Genomic DNA, 19451 nt, shown 5'->3' with positions numbered 1-19451 from the left:
GATTTTTTTTCCCTAAATGGCATTTTTTTTTTCCAACAAAAGACAAAGCTTACAAACAGATTAATAGAATATCTACACATAACAGGCCACACCACATGGAGGGCTTTATAAACCAAGAAAAGACCAAACCAATGATACAAGGCACACATACAGAAGGAACAGAAGATACAAAAACACACGAGACAGAACCATAGAACCATAATAAAACCATCGCAACGAAACAACAGCTGCCTGCCACTCGAATATTAACCATAGACACCGAGTCCTGAAACTGAAGTCCCAGTAAATCCACCACATTCCAGATGATCTGCTTGGTGCTGTAGATTTGACCAAAAGGTGTGTATGGTGACAGAGCCAATAATTTAATTTAGAGGTAGTGAATTACAAAAACTTAGATTGTGAAGTGGTGAAGGTTTGGTGGTAGTGGATTAGTTAAGTTGACTGGTGAGGGTGTTGATGGCAGGGACAAAGGACCAGGTAAAGATAGTGATAGTGGGCAGTAGAAGGAAAAAAATTAATAGACGGTGATAAAGGGCAATGGAGGTGGTGTCAAGACAATTTTGTTTCATTTTATTACTTGGGCCTTTTCAGCTGAAGTATCATCTTTTATATATCACATGAAATACTAAGCAGATGATATCACTTTGGGGAAAAAGCTTTCTGCTTTGTGTTGATCTGGTCATTTTATTGAAGCCAAGATTAGGTTGTTCAGCTGGAAAGTTCACGCGGACAGAGACCCGGGGAGAGAGGAAGGGATCAAGTTGGGGGAATTAGAAGTGCAGCGTCCATAGATTGCCTCCCCCTTTTTGAGCAGATTATTTTATTGGGTTCTTCGATTTTTTTTTTTTTTTTTTTTTTTTTTTCTTTTATTGTTTTATCTTTCTCCCTCTTAGCAAACTGGTTCATAATCAGTTGATATAACTATCTACCACAAAAGAACAAAAAAAAAAAAAAAAACCAAACCAGAAATATCATTATAATTTGTCATATGCCTACTATTATTTATGTAATTCATAATTGTGATGAGTACTTAAAGAATAAGAAAGTGTGTTTTGCCTCATTAATCCAACTATAAAACACAAAAAAAAAAAAAAAAAATCCCGAATAAGAATAATTTTTCATTGAAAGATTGATACTTTTTACATTTATGCAGCCTCCTTCAATCAACTATGAATACTGCCCAAAAATAAAAAATAAAAAAATAATCTTCAAGTTGGCATTTGAAAACGACACACCGGACACAACTGACTTCTCCGCAGCCAGTTAACAATGCAGTCCCCATGATAAACATGAGAACATGGTAGACGAGTGAGCACCTCGGACCCTAACCGAAACTCCTCCAAACATATGACACACTGATCAGCAGAAGAACCATCATTATCAATTGCCACCACCTTCTCCAATGCCTCGATAGATGCTTTCCTTGTTGGCCGAGGCAGCGGCACCCTCGGATTGACTGTATTGGCTTCTTCCAAACTCGGCATCCAAGGACGGAATGCATTGAGCACTTCTTCCAAATCAAAACCCCAAGCCCTAGCGCTAGCCCTGTTGCCCGAAGCCCTGTTGTTGTTGGAGATATAGACCTCTACAACCGTTGATGGTACGGGTGCCGATAGGAGGCTACTGCGATTTCCACTTGTCTGACAAATAACCCTAGCAAGAGAGACCATCTCGTCAATCATACCCTCATCTTCCGGAATTTGCTCGGCGGAAAGGATGCAAGAGAAGAATGTGCGTGCCTTCCGATCAAAATCAGCTTCATCATCGTCATGGTCCGGTTGTATCTGGCTGTAAGGAACAGGGTACCAACATGAATTCACAGTCTGACGATTTCGATCAATCCTAATTTCCATGGCTAGGGATTGCATTCCCAATTGGAACAACTCATCCCATGAGAAGGTTTGAGCAGGAACAGATCGATGAACCAAGCTCCAATCCATGTTAGCTGAAGCTGGAGCGAGAGAATGAAAGCGGAACGCACGTGAAGAGAGAGCACGCTTTAGACCAGACCAATTTTAGATCAAGCAGCCTTTATGTATAGGCAACAGTAGCTTTTAATTCAAGCTAACGGTAGCGGCTTTTAATTTAAGCTAAAGTAGCGTTTAATTCAAGCTTCCTAAATCATATGGAGTATTATTTTGTAATATATTGTATATTTAATTATTATTTTTATATAATATTTAAAATTCATATTTTTTGTTAAAGGTGTCCATATAAAATATATGCTACCTAATATATAACTTTTTTTGTGTTTTAAATTTTTTTAATTTTTTTATTTTTAAGTTTTAGAAGTTCACTTTATGTTTTCATACGAAATAAAATAAATTTAGTAAGATTAAGTTGGTCAAATCAAGTGTTAAGAAATAAATTTTTTTTCACAAGATCAAATGATATAAAAGAGAGAGCACGTAGGGGTGCACACGGTTCGGTTATTTACGGTTCCGGTCGGAACTGGAACCGGAACCGTTCAAACCGGAACCGTTCATAACGGTTCCTTGAAAACGGAACCGGAACCGTATAGTATGGAACCAAAACCGGTTCGATTCCGGTTCGGTTCCATGAGAACCGTTTGTTTGGGTTTTTTCCTGTATATATTGCGAACGATTAAATGGATCAGAAAAGAAAACCTAAAGCCATGAACAGATGCATAGTAGGCAAAAATATATGAGCCCTAGATCTGAAAAACGAGAGAGAAAGCAACAAAGGTGAGAGGGCTGACCTTAGATTTAATCTAGAAATTGGGAAAAGATAGAAAATGTGTGGGGGAGTTGGGAGGTGGACCAGCTGGAATCTGATGATGGCGAATCAGAGCCGTTGATTGGATTTCTGTTGACGAAGGCCGATGATGTCTGGGTGGACCTCCATGAGAGAGAGGTTAACCTCCTACCCGCAACTCTTAGCATCGTCTTCTACCTTTTGCTTGCTCAGATAGCTTGATTAGGGTCTGCTCTTTCAAAGTGAAGAGCCAAAGGAGAGAGAGAGAATCTCAGAGATTGAGAGAAGGCTAGGACTGAGACTGAGAGAGTGAGAGATCTGAGAGAGAGGGCAAGTTCAGAGTCGAGAGAATAGAGATGGAGGCGATTGGGGAGGCTGCGACTGAAATGATTTGCCCTAAAAATAAAAAAATATAATCAAATATATATATATATATATATATATATATATATATTACGGTTCCAGTTCCAGAAGTGAGACTGGAACCGGAACCGAATCGAAACTAACGGTTCCTCATTTTAGAAACTGAAATCGGAACCGGAACCGTAACCGTGATAATCTAAATTTCGGTTCCAATTCCGGTTCCACAGTTCTTTTGTGTACCCCTAAGAGCACGTATGAGAGTGGGAGCATGCTTAAACCAAACCTTTTAAATCAAGGTAGCCTTTATGTATAGACAGTAGCGTTTAATTCAAGTCTCAAAGTAGCATTTAATTCAAACCTCAAGTTGACATTTAATTCAAGGCTCGAGGCAGCATCTACTAAGTTCTAAGGCCATCTGCACCAGCTTTTCTAGATTTTGGCTCTCTAAAAACACCACATCAGCTTTTCCAAGAGCCACATCAGCAATTCCAAGAGCCACGTCAGCAGTTTTCGCTCTACTCCATCAGGCTCTCTGAATTTTAGCTCTCCAAAAAAAATAATAATAATAAATTAAAATTAATTTTATTATTATTATTATTATTATTATTATTATTATTATTATTATTATTAACTTTTCCTAAACGGCTATATTCGTAACGGCTGTATTTTTAACGGCTATATTTGTAACGGCTATATTTTTAACAGCTATATTTTTCATCTTATATAATGAAACTCATTTGCTCATCTGAAAATCATCACTATATTCATCTATTTCCATTGTAGCAACATATCATCATCCATCTTTTTCAATTTCGAAATTCGAATGGCTTCGTCATCACAAGCTTTTCCTTTGGCAAACTCTAATTCTTCATCTTTCTCGTCATCCTCTTCAGAAGATGATCCTTTTGGGGCGTTGATTCATCAGGATCAAGACAAATTCTATGAGATTATGAATTCAATGAGGCGAGAGATAGTTGAGCAAGTATTTCAATTCTGTAAAAAGAAGCAGTATATTCATCATGACCGAGAGGGAAGCCACTATCAGCTAATGAAAGGCCACTTCAACGAGAATTGCACATATCCAACGAAGTACTTTCACAGGCGATTCAGGATGCGACGAGAACTTTTTCTTCGTATCCTTAATGATGTTAAAGCTTATGATGACTACTTTGTCCAAAAAAAAGATGCGACTAGTCGTCTGGGATTGTCTTCTATATAGAAGATGACAACAGCTATTCGTATACTCGCATATGATTGTGCAGCCGATCACTATGATAAGTATATTAAAATCGGCGAGAGCACTGCCATTAAATGCTTAAAGGCATTTTGTAATGCTATTGTTGTTGTGTATGCAGAAGAGTATATGCGCCCACCCAACGAAGCAGACATAGCATGGCTGCTTGAAGAAGGGGAGCAGAGAGGATTTCTGGGTATGCTTGGTTTTATCGACTGTATGCATTAGGAGTGGAAGAATTGCCCAGTGGAGTGGCAAGGCACACATAGGGGACGATCTGGCAAGAATACTCTCATATTGGAAGCAGTTGCCTCACAAGATTTGTGGATCTGGCATGCATTCTTCAGAATGTCGGGTTCACACAATGATATAAATGTGTTGGATCATTCCTCGGTATTTAACAATATCGTCAATAGCCAATTACCTTTGGTTAATTATGTCGTGAATGGACATCACAATAGAATGGGGTATTACCTGTCTGATGGTATATATCCTAAGTGGGCAACTTTGATGCAGACCATCCCGCACCTAACCACTACAAAAGAAAATTTATTTGCTCATCGACAAGAAGCAGTAAGGAAAGACGTGGAACGGGTTTTTGGGGTATTGCAAATCAAGTGGGCAATAATGCAAGGACCAGTACGTTACTGGGAGAAAGATGACTTGCGCCTCATAATGAAAACGTGCATCATCCTTCACAATATGATCATTGAAGATGAGCGTCACACAAATGTTGGGAGATGGACTCCGCCACCGGAGGATGCAATCCCGATTCCCACTTTAAGTTGATGCCCATCAGTTTTAGCGGCACACATATCCTCTCGCCAACTTTAGATTCGCAACAGAGAGACAAATACGCGGTTGAGGAATGATTTAATGAAAAATTTGTGGAATCGTTATGCTGATGAAGATGTTTAATTTATGTTATATTTTGTTTGCTTTTAAGATGTTATGACATTTCGTGTACTAAAATTTTTATTATGTAATGGTTTTTTAAGATTAAAAATAATGAATTGGAATAAGAAAATAAGTATTAGAAAATTCTATCGGAATAAGTAGATGAATTTGTAATTTTAATTATTTTTTTTACAAAAAGTGTTAACAAAAAAAAGCTTTTTTTTAATTTATTTTTTGCCCAAATAAATAAGGATTACAAAATAAGGATTAAAAATAATGAATTGGAATAAGAAAATAAGGATTACAATTTAAAGCAAAAAAAAAAAAAAATTAAGGAGAAAAAACAAAAGCTTTTTGAATTTATTTTTGGCCCAAATAAATATTTTTTTTGATAAATAGTGCCTAAACAATATATTTTTTGTTTAATGAATTTTATTTTAATTTTTTTTTTTTCTAAAAGGAGCTAAAAATAACCTATTTTTAGGTTTAAAAAAAAAAAAATTGCCAAATAGTGCCTCACTGTGCATAAGCTGGAGAATAGGACAAAATAGGGGCGGCCCAAAACGGCGCCGTTTTGAAGCAAGAAAGAAAAAAAAAAAAAAAGGTAGCGATCGCGGGCCGGCTCGCTGAATATTGCGAACCGGCCTGCGAGCGAAAATGGGCCCTACCAATTATAGGTAGCCCGCTGCAGCTGATATAGTCCATTGGCTCATCCAAAATGGGTTTTAAAAAGCCCGTTGCGGATGGCCTAAAGGTCAAAGGGTATTTCATATGGAGTATTTATTTTGTAATATATTGTATATTTAATTATTTTTTCATATAATATTTAAAATCCATGTTTTTCCCTAAATGTGTCTATATAAAATATATATATTAAGTAGTACGTAATTTTATAATTTTTTTGTGTTTTAAATTTTTATTTTTTATTTTTATTTTTTATTTTTTTTTAAGTTTTACAAGTTCACTTTACGTTTTCATACCGAAATAAAATTGATTTAGTAAGACTAAATTGGTCAAATGAAGAGTTAAGAAATGATTTATTTTCACAAAGTCAAATGATATAAAGAGAGAGCACGTAAGCTTAGACCAGACCAATTGTGTGACACGATTTTATTAGATAAAGGCAGCCTTTATGTAGACAGTAACGTTTAATTCAAGCCTCAAGATAATGTTTAATTCAAGCCTCAAGGCAGGTCTTCTAAGTTCTAGAGGTCAAAGGGTATTTCATATGGACTATTTATTTTGTAATATATTGTACATTTAATTATTTTTTCATATTATACTTAAAATCCATGTTTTTCCCTAAATGTGTCTATATAAAATATATACTACGTAATTTATAATTTTTTTTGTGTTTTTATTATTATTATTTTTTTAAGTTTTAGAAGTTCACTTTATGTTTTCATATTGAAATAATATTGATTTAGTAAGACTAAGTTGGTCAGATCAAGTGTTAAGAAATGATTTTTTTTCACAAAGTCAAATGATATAAAGAGGGAGCACGCACGAAAGCGGGAGCACGCTTAGACCAGACCAATTGTGGGACACGATTTTAGATCAAAGCAATCTTTATGTAATTAGTAACGTTTAATTCAAGCTAAAGGTAGCGTTTAATTAAAGTTTCCTAAAAGAGTTTGGATTTTATTGGCAGATCACTCGCTTACTGGTAACCTTTCCGCCCACTCTCTCTCTCTCTCTCTCTCTCTCTGATGTTGTCATTGTAATTCGTAAATTCAACATTAGAGTTATAATTTTAGATTTAAATACTTTTTATTAAATATTTTATTTTACATGTAGTTGTAATATAATGGATATATTTTATTTTATATGTAGTTGTAATATAATGGAAATAAAAATATATTAGTAGTCTATCATTTATAGATGTGCAAAAAAAATTAAAAAAATAAAAAATTATAGATTTCTCATATTAATTGCTATCTCATTGTATTTAATGTATGCCAATACAAGTAAATTTTAAGTAGAAAATCTTGGAAAAGGATGGGAATACATATGTTATTTTGATGCAACACTGTTACATGGTACATTGGTAATAAAAATTGGTCTTAATGTGAAATGAACAAGGCTTGCTTTGGTGCTATTTGTACTTGATGGGCAAATGGTCATATTGTATACTTGTATTTGATTTTTCCTGAAACGTATTTCCCTATCAAGCCATACAATAATTTGAAGGGTGCAATTTTGCTTACTTAACATATTTAACTTTTCAAAGTATTTTGTACAAAGTGATTGTCTGCTTACCAGTTTGAGCTTGTCTTATTGTAATATTACAAAGGTTTTTGCTTGATTAATTTCATATTTACAATTCAAAACCTGGGTTGAACAAGATATCCAAAGATATGAACCACAAAGTTTTTCTTCATATTTATTTATTTTTATTATTATTTTTTTTCTGTGTGAACAAAGTCATCCCAAGTCTGGATTTAAAACCTCTCCCTCCTCTTTGAAAATAGGGAGGTTAGACCCTCTCCAATCTAATGCCATTTGGGCTGCTATTTTTAAAATATAGCAGGTGGGCTTCAAAATGGACTCTCCAATGCAATGTCAATTGGGCTGCCAATTTTTGCCTTTGTCAATTCTTACGCCAATTGTGGCAAAAGAAACGTCAATTTCTTTGGGGCTAGACATATAGAAGGGGCCGGCTCTTCTTTCGCTAAGGCAATAGAGAGAGAAGAGAACGGCGGCAAGGGGGAACCAGCAACACAGAGAAACTACGGTGCCATCTCCCACCTCTCTCTCTCTCATTTTCTTTTTCCCTTCTCCCACTCTCTCTTCGTTTTTGTCGTTCCTCGATTCTGGCTTTTTCCGTCTTTCTCCTTCTTTTTCTCTTTGATTTCACATTTCTCCACATATAAGCCCTAATATTCTCCGGCCTATTCTGCTATTTGTGGACATGCTTTTAAATTTTTTAGGGTATTTTCTTGTTTGTGCTCAATGATTTTAGTTACTTGAATTTCTTCTTGAAATTTAATTATTACTGTGTTTGCAACTTTTCTACTGGCTTGGGCCTCTGAATACTGTAGTCAAGCAACATAAACCTAGGTACTATTTTATAATTTCTCTTTCATCCCTGCCTTCCCCTATAAAATTGTAGAGTCTTTCTGTAAATGTTACTATGTGGTGATAATTTCAATCAATTAAGTTGTCATTAGTTTATGGTGAGATGATTTCAATTCACGTGTTCTTTACATATTCAGTTGTTTACATATTCCCCAATTATTTCACTCAATTGTTAGTTCTGATATTCATCTATTTGGAAATTCATTTTCTCATGTGAATGGAAAATTCATTCCCGGAATTGTTGGTGCATATTTTAATTTTAATTGATATTTGGATCTTGTGATCTGGGAAACAAATTGGGAATACATAATCAATAAATTGATTTTAAAATATTCAGTTCCCTTACTTTTGCATCACTAGAAGGTAAATTACTAATCACAATATAAACTCGTGATAATTCTTCCTCACTTATACAATTATTGGTCTTTTCTCCTGTATCATAAATCATTCCTCTCATTTTATCTCCAATAAAACATTTAGGTGTATCATAGAACTATTGGTCTCTACACAATTAACTCTACCTTCCAATAAGTACATCTATAAAGAAAGAACTTTTGAGTTTGACAGCTTCCTTAGTTTAGTATTTATGGAAATATAGTAACTACCTAGTTTTTAATAACAACAAGTGGTCTGAATTGAAATAGACGTTGAAGTATGAATGTAATCTTTGAGTTTTGGGTAATGGCATATAACCCCTGAACTATGCCAACACTTCAATCCCTTGAACTATAGTACTATTGGCAGTTAACATTCTAAACTATTGTATGCATGTGTGTATGTGTGTTTGAAACTATTTTGATTAATATAATGAGTAACTTTTTTTAATAGAAAAAAAATGGTACAATTTCTAGAATTATAGAATTTTCAAACTTCAATATTTTTGTTTAGATGAGACATAGAAAAAGTTGGTTTAGGTTACAATGTTATATGTTGTTATGGACTATTTTCCTACTATATAAAATATTAGTAGGTTCATAGCCAAATTGAAATAGTTATCATAGCCACATTAGGTTTAATTCTAGCTTCATTTTTATTCACAGACCCTTGCTTTGATTTGGCATATTGATAACTATCAATGGAAGTTTCTCAATCATCAACAAAGCGGAGAAAGACATTCATGCTGAATCAAGATATAGCAATTTGCAATACTTGGTTGAGAATCACCCAAGATCCAATTGTTGTTAACTCGCAATCACAAAGTAAGTTTTGGAGTCGGATATTCCAAAATTATCTTGATCAAAGCAACGACGAAAATGGTAGAACACAAGTTTCTATCCAATCTCGTTGGGGCATAATCATGAAGTTTTGCGGTAAATATAGTGGGTGTCTCAGACAAATTGAAAATAGGTAACAAAGTGGAATCAATGAAACAGATAAGGTGAGTTTCTACTTTTCTTGTTAGTTGTAATTTTAATTTTTATACATGTAATTTTGTTTCATATCATTTTCTATGTTTTTTCAAGCAAAAAGTTTGTATTATGCAAATGAGAAGAAACATTTTTCTTTGGATCACTGTTGGGCGATCTTGGAACATGCCATTAAGTGGGAAGATTGGGGAAAGCCAAAGTCTCCTGCAATGACCCCATATTCCTCTTCCCCATTTTCCTCTTCCACATCCCAAATTCCTGAAACGCCTATTTCTCTCGATTCCGATCAAGATCGAACCGAAAAATCTGTTAAATCCCCAAGAACCAAAAGGCCTAGTGGAAGGAAAGCTGCAAAAGAAGCACGTAGGAAAAGCAAGATAGCAGATACTTCAGACACTCGTTTTTGTGATTTGATGGAAAAATTTAACGAAAATACAATTGAGAGTAGAATGAAGAAGTTTGAAATAGAATAAAGAAAAGTTAAAGTAACGGAGCTAATGAATCAAAAGGAACAAGAAGAGAAAGAAGCCAAGGAAAAAGAGAGAGATGATAAGATTATGATGATGAACCTTTCCAACATGGACCCTCAGGCGAAAGTTTATTACCAACTGTGCAAGGATGAGATTCTTGCTGTAATACCCCTAATTTTAAAAGGATAGTCTCGGTATTTATTTATTTATTTTTATTGTATTTTTTTTAATTGTTTAATTGATCATTTGACTAATTGTTTATATATTTAATTGAATTAAGTGTTTTGATTAATTCTAAATTAAATGTTTTCCTTTCTTTTATTATTTTATTTTATTTTATTTTTCTTTTATGGTTATGGTTAGTAGTAATGGGTTAACCAATTTGGTCCCATGGACTACTTGGATAGGAGGTTGGATGTGTATGGATTATTACCCATGAATAGTTGTGTGTATATATATATATTATATACACATATATAAAAAGGAACGTAATTTATTAATTACTTTTATGGTAACTTGAGTAGTAATATTTAATCTGATGTATATATTTTATATTTAAATAATAAAAATATACATAGATTTTATACGTGTTATATTTTAAGTTACTTTATAATATTATGGTAACTTAAGTATTATTGGATAATCCATTAATAAATAATGGAATGTGTATAATTTATTTATTTAATAAACATATACATAAATTATATACGTAACATATTTTACTTACCTTTTTAATATATATAAAAGGGAAAGTAATTTATTACTTACTTTTATGGTAACTTGGATAGTAATATTCAATCTGATGTATATGTTTTATATTTAAATAATAAAAATATACATAGATTTGATATTTTAAGTTACTTTATAATATTATGGTAACTTAAGTATTATTGGATAATCCATTAATAAATAATGGGATGTGTATAATTTATTTATTTAATAAAGATATACATAAATTATATACGTAACATATTTTACTTACCTTTTTAATATTTTAATATTTATTTTTTTAAGTTGACTTGGATTGGGAAAAGGGTTAGGGTTATTTTATTTAGCCTATAAATATATAGCTATAGGTTGTAAAAGGGGGTTAGAAATATTCACGTGATATATTCTAGAGAGAGAAATAGTTAGAGAGGGAAGGAAGAAAATGAAAGAAGGATGAGAAAAAACCCTGTAGAGAGAAGATCAAGGAAGAAGAAGTTTAACTTTCGATCTGAAAGTTTAAGGCAAGTTCTTTTTCTATCTCTTTCCCTTTGATTCGTGTTTCTGTACATGCCTAGGAAATTCCAGGATTTATTAAACAGATAAAATTAAATAATTATGCATGTTTAATTGGATTAGAATATAGGTTTTATGAATTTTGTTCAAATCTGTTCTTGTGTTATGAATTGATAAATGCATGATTTTGATTTGATTTCCGGTGTGAATTTTTACATGTTTAAATTATGTATTTTTCATATCTGTGGAATGATGGAACGTAGAAACATGCCTAGGATTCCTGAATATTAAATAGGAACTAAGTTTGGGTTTAAATAAATTTAAATAAACTCAATCATAATGATGCTTGCTATTTGAATATTTTAAACAAACGAATGGATTTAATCTTTTAAAATATTTTAGCAATGAGATTAAATGTGTAGGATGAATTGGATATAGAGAATCCTTAGTTAACGGTATAATAAAATATCATCATGTATAAGATTCAGTTTGTGTAGGAAATATGATATAGGAAGTTTAAAGAAATAATAAGTCATTCCTATTATGTGATAACTTTATCATAGTTATTTATGGAATGTTTGATGTATTTCCTTAATTGTTACATCAATTGTTGGATTGTGTGGTTTAATGCACCGGTATGGGACGATGGCATTCTAGGGATGGATTAACTTATCAGTTAAGTCCTACCTATTTTATATAAGGGATTGGATTAACTAAAATGTTAAGTCCTACTTATATTTAAGTAAGGTCAGCTGAACAAGTTGAATGACTTATGGAGGATTAATTTATTATATAAGGGAATTGATTAACTAAAATGTTAAGTCCTACTTATATTCAAGTCAGGTCAGCTGAACAAGTTGAATGACTTATGGAGGATTAATTTATACTGGATAGGATGGTTACTAGATTATATATATATAAGTATGGTGCCATGATATGAGCTTGAGTCTCAGGATCAATGGTTAGGGCGCGTATATCGCCAGGAATGTGTAGCTAGAAATAGTGTAGTTGTGTACCCTGGTAGGTCTAGGTACTCATGCCAACTATATGTGCGTTTTGCATGTTGCCTACTATTCAGGTTGAGACAACCCTATAGTCTAGTGAGGTTCCTTTAGTGTATGTATATATATATACGGACTACTAGTTACTGTTGGATTGACTAGGATGTATACGTGTATCGGATCTCTGCTTGAATTGTAGTAGAGTAGAACTTGTTTGTGGGCCTGACCCACCATTATTTTTCAGGTGCTCGTCACGGTAGAGGTTGTTCGTGCTGAGCGGGGATCAGTCTACTTCATTCTTCCGATGCTACATATGAGTTCCTTTATGATTCAGTTTCCTGTTTTAGATTACTGTCATTTGTTTAGTTTGGATTTTCTAGGGGTCCACACAGTATGGATTCCCGAGTTGTATTTTGGAGGATCAGTTGTATCAGAAGAGTTTGTTAATTAATGGAAATATATTATGAGGTTTATTATTAGATTATCATTTTAGTTTCTTGTCAGCATTTTATTTATTCTTTTGTACTCTGTGTTCGTTTATTATCAATTTGTTTTGATATCCTCGGGTATTTGGGCGTGGGCCTGGCCAACCCGCATTCGAAAATCCGGGGGTATCACAGTTGGTATCAGAGCACTCCAGGTTCAAGTGTCCTTAGGAGTGTCTTTCGTTATGTGACTTCCGCGTTGCGTCTCTTAAAACTTAGAGCCCATATTAGGATTCGTTGTACTTTATTTACGGTTTGTTAGGAGGAGCTGATGTCAATTATATTCTGTAGTCATAGAATGGTTGGCACTAGAAAAAGGATGGGTTCAAGGCGAAAGCAATAAAGACCTAAAGGAGTAAAAAAGTACGTTATCGATTTCGTTGCCAGAAGGCAGAGTTAGGGATCGATAGTTTAGGTTCATTTGGCGTTAATTTAAAAGTATAAGCCAAGGAATGATTTAAGTGTACGTGATAGGTCACCGCATATCGGGGCCAACACGACTTCAGTTGATCTCAAAAAGGAGACAAGCGAAGAGTAAGAGCCGAAGAGGATCCTAATGGAGGAGATTTATGTGCATCTAATAGATATGGTACTAAATCTTGAAAATGGATGATCGCGCGAGGTGATCTGAATTGCTAGTAGTATAGCAAATGTTATTAGTAGAATTAGGGTTGATCAATCTACAAATAATTAAACTGTCTTATCATCTCTAAAAGAGATATATAATAAGTGCTTTTCAGAAGATTGGGGATTTGATGGAGTTCTTATCAGAACGAAATGTATGATTTTGTTTCACATTTAGGAAGGTATTGGTATTATGTTGTGACGTTCTAATTCGCTTTAAAAAGCCAAGTTAGACAGTTTACATTCCACATATAAGAAAGATGAGGGTTAAGCCCTTGGTATTTTCCTAGGCAAATATTTGTGTTTTTAAGCTATGTTTTAAAGGATATGTTTTGAGATTGGATGATTATTTATGAAACTATAAAAGGAAATTTTGAAAAAAATCTAGTAAGGTTGATTTCAAATGAGACTTTTTTTTTTTTTTTTTTTTTATAGAAAAAACGATATCCTAAGTAGGAGTATATCTTGTTTTATTGTACGTGTTTCAATTTATTTATTTTTATTTTTTTAATTTTTTTTAATTACTCGGAATTTGGTAGGTGGTTTAGTTGGGGACACAAGTGTATGATCACCTAATTATTGTATTAATAACATGGTGTAATAGCGTTATTTACGCTAGATTTGTGAGCATACGGTCATAGGATTTGGTAGATACACATAAATCTAGCCAATCTATTGGACCTGGACATGTATCATTATGGTGTGTTTTGGGATGGGATAATTAAACCATCACTACGAGTCAAACAATCTAGAACGATTAGTTTGATATACTTTACGTTAGCTCTTGCTTGGAAATTGATGACTTATGTGGAGGATAGAAAGATTTCATATTCTTTTGAAGTTAAACAAATAAGTCGGATTGACACTAACTTGTCTTAAAGAAGCAGGGTGTGTCAAAGACAAGATGGTGAGACCAAACACCTATATAAAGATGAGGTGCATGGTATATGTGGAAAGGTTGTAGTTTGTTGACTTTTGTTAAGTTAAAGTCATAGTTGACTATTGATAAATGGAATTACTGATTAATTTTCAATATAAGTAAGTTTATCATAGATCAGTGGTGGATAGATTTAGTTGCAGAATTCGTTTGTGAAGATGCTCCAATTTAAACAATGAGTACAGACGAAAACTGGTGGTACCGGATTAACGGTATTTTCTGCAGACAAATTGGATAGAGGATGCAAGGACTGAGTTTCACACCTCTTTGTTCTTTATTTATCCCAGTGGAAACATGATAGTTCATGTTATGAAGCAGACGTTTGAAGGACAGGCAGGAGAGGGGACATAGTTATTTTGTCTCCCAGTGTAATATTTATTAGATAGTCGAGATGGACATAGTTATTTTGTCTCCCAGTGTAATATTTATTAGATAGTCGAGATGGACCATCAGAGATCACTAGATCATTTGCAGCAATTCCCTATATTGAAGTGGAAATGAGAGAGCATTTTCTACGGATTTAGTTGAAGGATTGCTGACTTCGCACAAGGGTTATGATGGGATATTGGTTGACTGATAAGTTAGGTCAGCTTAGTTTTTGTATATTTCGAACTGGTAAGACTTCAGTTCATACGAATATAATAGATCACGAGATAGTTTAAATGGATAGAAGTGGTGATTCATACTTTATATCAAGTTCCGTCTAGTGGAAACAATTATGGAAGTGGATGCTCTCAACAACCGATAAGATATTTAAATCTTTCGGTTGGTTGATGAGTTATCAGTTGAATTTATAGCATGTGTAATAACAACACTTGTTATTACCAAGATAATTTAGGAGGTCAACTTTGAATATCGGAGCTGACCTTGGAGAAGGTGTTACCTTACTCATTTGGAATTTAAGGTACTGGAGAAGGATTTAATAGTTTTTGTAAATAGTGTTATGATAGTCGGGCGACTGAAATGGACAGTTTATAATTTTTCTCGGTGTGCTCAGGCGGTTAGAAGGTACATCATGACATCAAATGTCGATTTTGGTGAACAGATACGGATAAGGATGCATATATAATTTCCTTAAGTGTAAAACCTGCTACAATGGTGGAAAGTTGATCATCAGATATCGTAGGAATCTTTAGCCGCTTCCTAAAACAAATATGGAAGTTGAACTAAACAGGAGTGACGGTCGGTGGGAAGGATCGACATTGATTTGGAATTTCAATTTTCCATATAGAATCCGAGTGGTGGATTGAGAAAGATCGCTTGAGGACATAAATTTGAGTGATGCATATTTTAGAACTTCATAGTAGTTCTATAGTTCAGTGATAGTGGTGTTATAGCATGTGGATGTCCATATTAGTGGAAGTAAAGTGTTATTTCGAAGGAGCTTTATGAAGATTTTAGAGCAGTAGCTCTACTTCATATCTATAGACTGAGGAATTAATCCAGAGATTAAATTAGACGATAAAGGATATGTTTGAGGCGTATATCCTAGATTTTCATAGACAGTTGGAAGTGTTTACTTCACTTGTCGGAATTTTGTCTGTGACATTGTTGGCACAAGGAAGTTAGTGTGACAACTTTGGAGGTTTTGTATCTTTCACAATGCATACCTCTCATTTGTCGGTTGGAAATGGAAGTAAGGGTTGTATAATCAGACCTCGACTTCATTTAAAAATATGTCGGAAAGAGATACTTCCCTTTGTAATGGACTGCGCACAATTTGGAGGCAGCAGTGGGATGTTGTAAATAGTCGACCTCATATACTAGATTTTCTACCAGGGTTTAGTTTGCTCGTTATGTCTTCTATGTAGGAAGAAAGGCGAATTTTAGAAAAAGGTCAATTTTACTTATTATATTGACTTTTAGAGGATTGTGTTTCACAATTGAGGCAGTCGCCTCTGGATTAACGTTACCAAATTATTAGCGCTGGGTGTATAGGAGTTTGTGCGTATATTCTATGGCACTCGGAGGTATGTAGATCATTCCCTTGTCGACATGGGAGGATTACGTTGTTATTTGATACAACCTACGCATCGTATGATTATTGTGTTTCTTAAAATATAAGAACCCTGTCTACCACTTGATATATTGGAGTTAAGTGGAGCCCTTATAGTGAGGTTGCGTCTACTTGGGAATAGGAGGATGTTTTTCGCTCACAGTTTCCAAGCATAATGGAAGGAAGTAAAGGCGAATTCCGAGGACGGAATTCCTTTTGTTAGGGGGGAAGAATGTAATACCCCTAATTTTAAAAGGATAGTTTCGGTATTTATTTATTTATTTATATTGTATTTTTTTTAATTGTTTAATTGATTATTTGACTAATTGTTTATATATTTAATTGAATTAAGTGTTTTGATTAATTCTAAATTAAATGTTTTCCTTTCTTTTATTATTTTATTTTATTTTATTTTTCTTTTATGGTTATGGTTAGTAGTAATGGGTTAACCAATTGGGTCCCATGGACTACTTGGATAGGAGGTTGGATGTGTATGGATTATTACCCATGAATAGTTGTGTGTATATATATATATTATATACACATAAATAAAAAGGAACGTAATTTATTAATTACTTTTATGGTAACTTGAGTAGTAATATTTAATCTGATGTATATATTTTATATTTAAATAATAAAAATATACATAGATTTTATACGTGTTATATTTTAAGTTACTTTATAATATTATGGTAACTTAAGTATTATTGGATAATCCATTAATAAATAATGGAATGTGTATAATTTATTTATTTAATAAACATATACATAAATTATATACGTAACATATTTTACTTACCTTTTTAATATATATAAAAGGGAAAGTAATTTATTAATTACTTTTATGGTAACTTGGGTAGTAATATTCAATCTGATGTATATGTTTTATATTTAAATAATAAAAATATACATAGATTTGATATTTTAAGTTACTTTATAATATTATGGTAACTTAAGTATTATTGGATAATCCATTAATAAATAATGGGATGTGTATAATTTATTTATTTAATAAAGATATACATAAATTATATACGTAACATATTTTACTTACCTTTTTAATATTTTAATATTTATTTTTTCAAGTTGACTTGGATTGGGAAAAGGGTTAGGGTTATTTTATTTAGCCTATAAATATATAGCTATATGTTGTAAAAGGGGGTTAGAAATATTCACGTGATATATTCTAGAGAGAGAAATAGTTAGAGAGGGAAGGAGGAAAAGGAAAGAAGGATGAGAAAAAACCCTGTAGAGAGAAGATCAAGGAAGAAGAAGTTTAACTTTCGATCCGAAAGTTTAAGGCAAGTTCTTTTTCTATCTCTTTCCCTTTGATTCGTGTTTCTGTACATGCCTAGGAAATTCCAGGATTTATTAAACAGATAAAATTAAATAATTATGCATGTTTAATTGGATTAGAACATAGGTTTTATGAATTTTGTTCAAATCTGTTCTTGTGTTATGAATTGATAAATACATGATTTTGATTTGATTTCCGGTGTGAATTTTTACATGTTTAAATTATGTATTTTTCATATCTGTGGAATGATGGAACGTAGAAACATGCCTAGGATTCCTGAATATTAAATAGGAACTAAGTTTGGGTTTAAATAAATTTAAATAGACTCAATCATAATGATGCTTGCTATTTGAATATTTTAAACAAACGAATGGATTTAATCTTTTAAAATATTTTAGCAATGAGATTAAATGTGTAGGATGAATTGGATATAGAGAATCCTTATTTAACGGTATAATAAAATATCATCATGTATAAGATTCAGTTTGTGTAGGACATATGATATAGGAAGTTTAAAGAAATAATAAGTCATTCCTATTATGTGATAACTTTATCATAGTTATTTATGGAATGTTTGATGTATTTCCTTAATTGTTACATCAATTGTTGGATTGTGTGGTTTAATGCACCGGTATGGGACGATGGCATTCTAGGGATGGATTAACTTATCAGTTAAGTCCTACCTATTTTATATAAGGGAATAGATTAACTAAAATGTTAAGTCCTACTTATATTTAAGTCAGGTCAGCTGAATAAGTTGAATGACTTATGGAGGATTAATTTATTATATAAGGGAATTGATTAACTAAAATGTTAAGTCCTACTTATATTCAAGTCAGGTCAGCTGAACAAGTTGAATGACTTATGGAGGATTAATTTATACTGGATAGGATGGTTACTAGATTATATATATATAAGTATGGTGCCATGATATGAGCTTGAGTCTCAGGATCAATGGTTAAGGCGCGTATATCGCCAGGAATGTGTAGCTAGATATAGTGTAGTTGTGTACCCTGGTAGGTCTAGGTACTCATGCCCACTATATGTGCGTTTTGCATATTGCCTACTATTCAGGGTGAGACAACCCTATAGTCTAGTGAGGTTCCTTTAGTGTATGTATATATATATACGGACTACTAGTTACTGTTGGATTGACTAGGATGTATACGTGTATCGGATCTCTGCTTGGATTGTAGTAGAGTAGAACTTGTTTGTGGGCCTGACCCACCATTATTTTTCAGGTGCTCGTCACGAGTAGAGGTTGTTCGTGCTGAGCGGGGATCAGTCTACTTCATTCTTCCGATGCTACATATGAGTTCCTTTATGATTCAGTTTCCTGTTTTAGATTACTGTCATTTGTTTAATTTGGATTTTCTAGGGGTCCACACAGTATGGATTCCCGAGTTGTATTTTGGAGGATCAGTTGTATCAGAAGAGTTTGTTAATTAATGGAAATATATTATGAGGTTTATTATTAGATTATCATTTTAATTTCTTGTCAGCATTTTATTTATTCTTTTGTACTCTGTGTTCGTTTATTATCAATTTGTTTTGATATCCTCGGGTATTTGGGCGTGGGCCTGGCCAACCCGCATTCGGAAATCCGGGGGTATCACACTTGCCAAACTACAAGCATGCTCAACAAACTTTGATTATTATGTTCCTCTTCCCCCATCTCAACCATGAAGGATACTCAATGTTTTAAGGCAGCTCAATTTTTGAATGATGAATGCTGTAATCAGTTCAAAAGCTTTGAATGCTGTAAT

The 19451-nt window shown here is 33.3% G+C and overlaps 2 protein-coding genes across 2 annotated transcripts; one reads left to right on the top strand and one right to left on the bottom strand.

Moving 5' to 3' along the window:
• Nucleotides 1-836: 836 nt before the first annotated feature.
• On the bottom strand, nt 837-2267 carry LOC132298621 (E3 ubiquitin-protein ligase AIRP1-like). The gene has a single exon (XM_059795023.1). It carries the CDS (start codon nt 1938-1940, stop codon nt 1209-1211), a length of 732 nt encoding a protein of 243 aa, XP_059651006.1. The 5' UTR covers nt 1941-2267; the 3' UTR covers nt 837-1208.
• Nucleotides 2268-4300: 2033 nt separating this feature from the next.
• LOC132300998 (uncharacterized) lies at nt 4301-5101 on the top strand. Its single transcript, XM_059798299.1, has 2 exons — nt 4301-4508; nt 4560-5101. Exons 1-2 carry the CDS (start codon nt 4301-4303, stop codon nt 5099-5101), a joined length of 750 nt encoding a protein of 249 aa, XP_059654282.1.
• Nucleotides 5102-19451: the final 14350 nt, after the last annotated feature.

Source organism: Cornus florida, unplaced genomic scaffold, assembly GCF_030987335.1.
Source record: "Cornus florida cultivar Cherokee Brave unplaced genomic scaffold, ASM3098733v1 CherokeeBrave_3.0.0_Hap2_Chr03, whole genome shotgun sequence".
Classification (NCBI taxonomy): Eukaryota; Viridiplantae; Streptophyta; class Magnoliopsida; order Cornales; family Cornaceae; genus Cornus; species Cornus florida.
The sequence above is the reverse complement of the archived record's forward strand: the minus strand, read 5'-3'. Positions and strand labels throughout refer to the sequence as shown.

Bases quoted from the DNA above. Each gene is read 5' to 3' on its own strand.
- LOC132300998 (XM_059798299.1), top strand. From the start codon at position 4,301: ATGACAACAGCTATTCGTATACTCGCATATGATTGTGCAGCCGATCAC. The intron at 4,509-4,559 runs GTATGCTTGGTT...AGAATTGCCCAG, and splicing joins GGAGCAGAGAGGATTTCTGG to TGGAGTGGCAAGGCACACAT.
- LOC132298621 (XM_059795023.1), bottom strand. From the start codon at position 1,940: ATGGATTGGAGCTTGGTTCATCGATCTGTTCCTGCTCAAACCTTCTCA.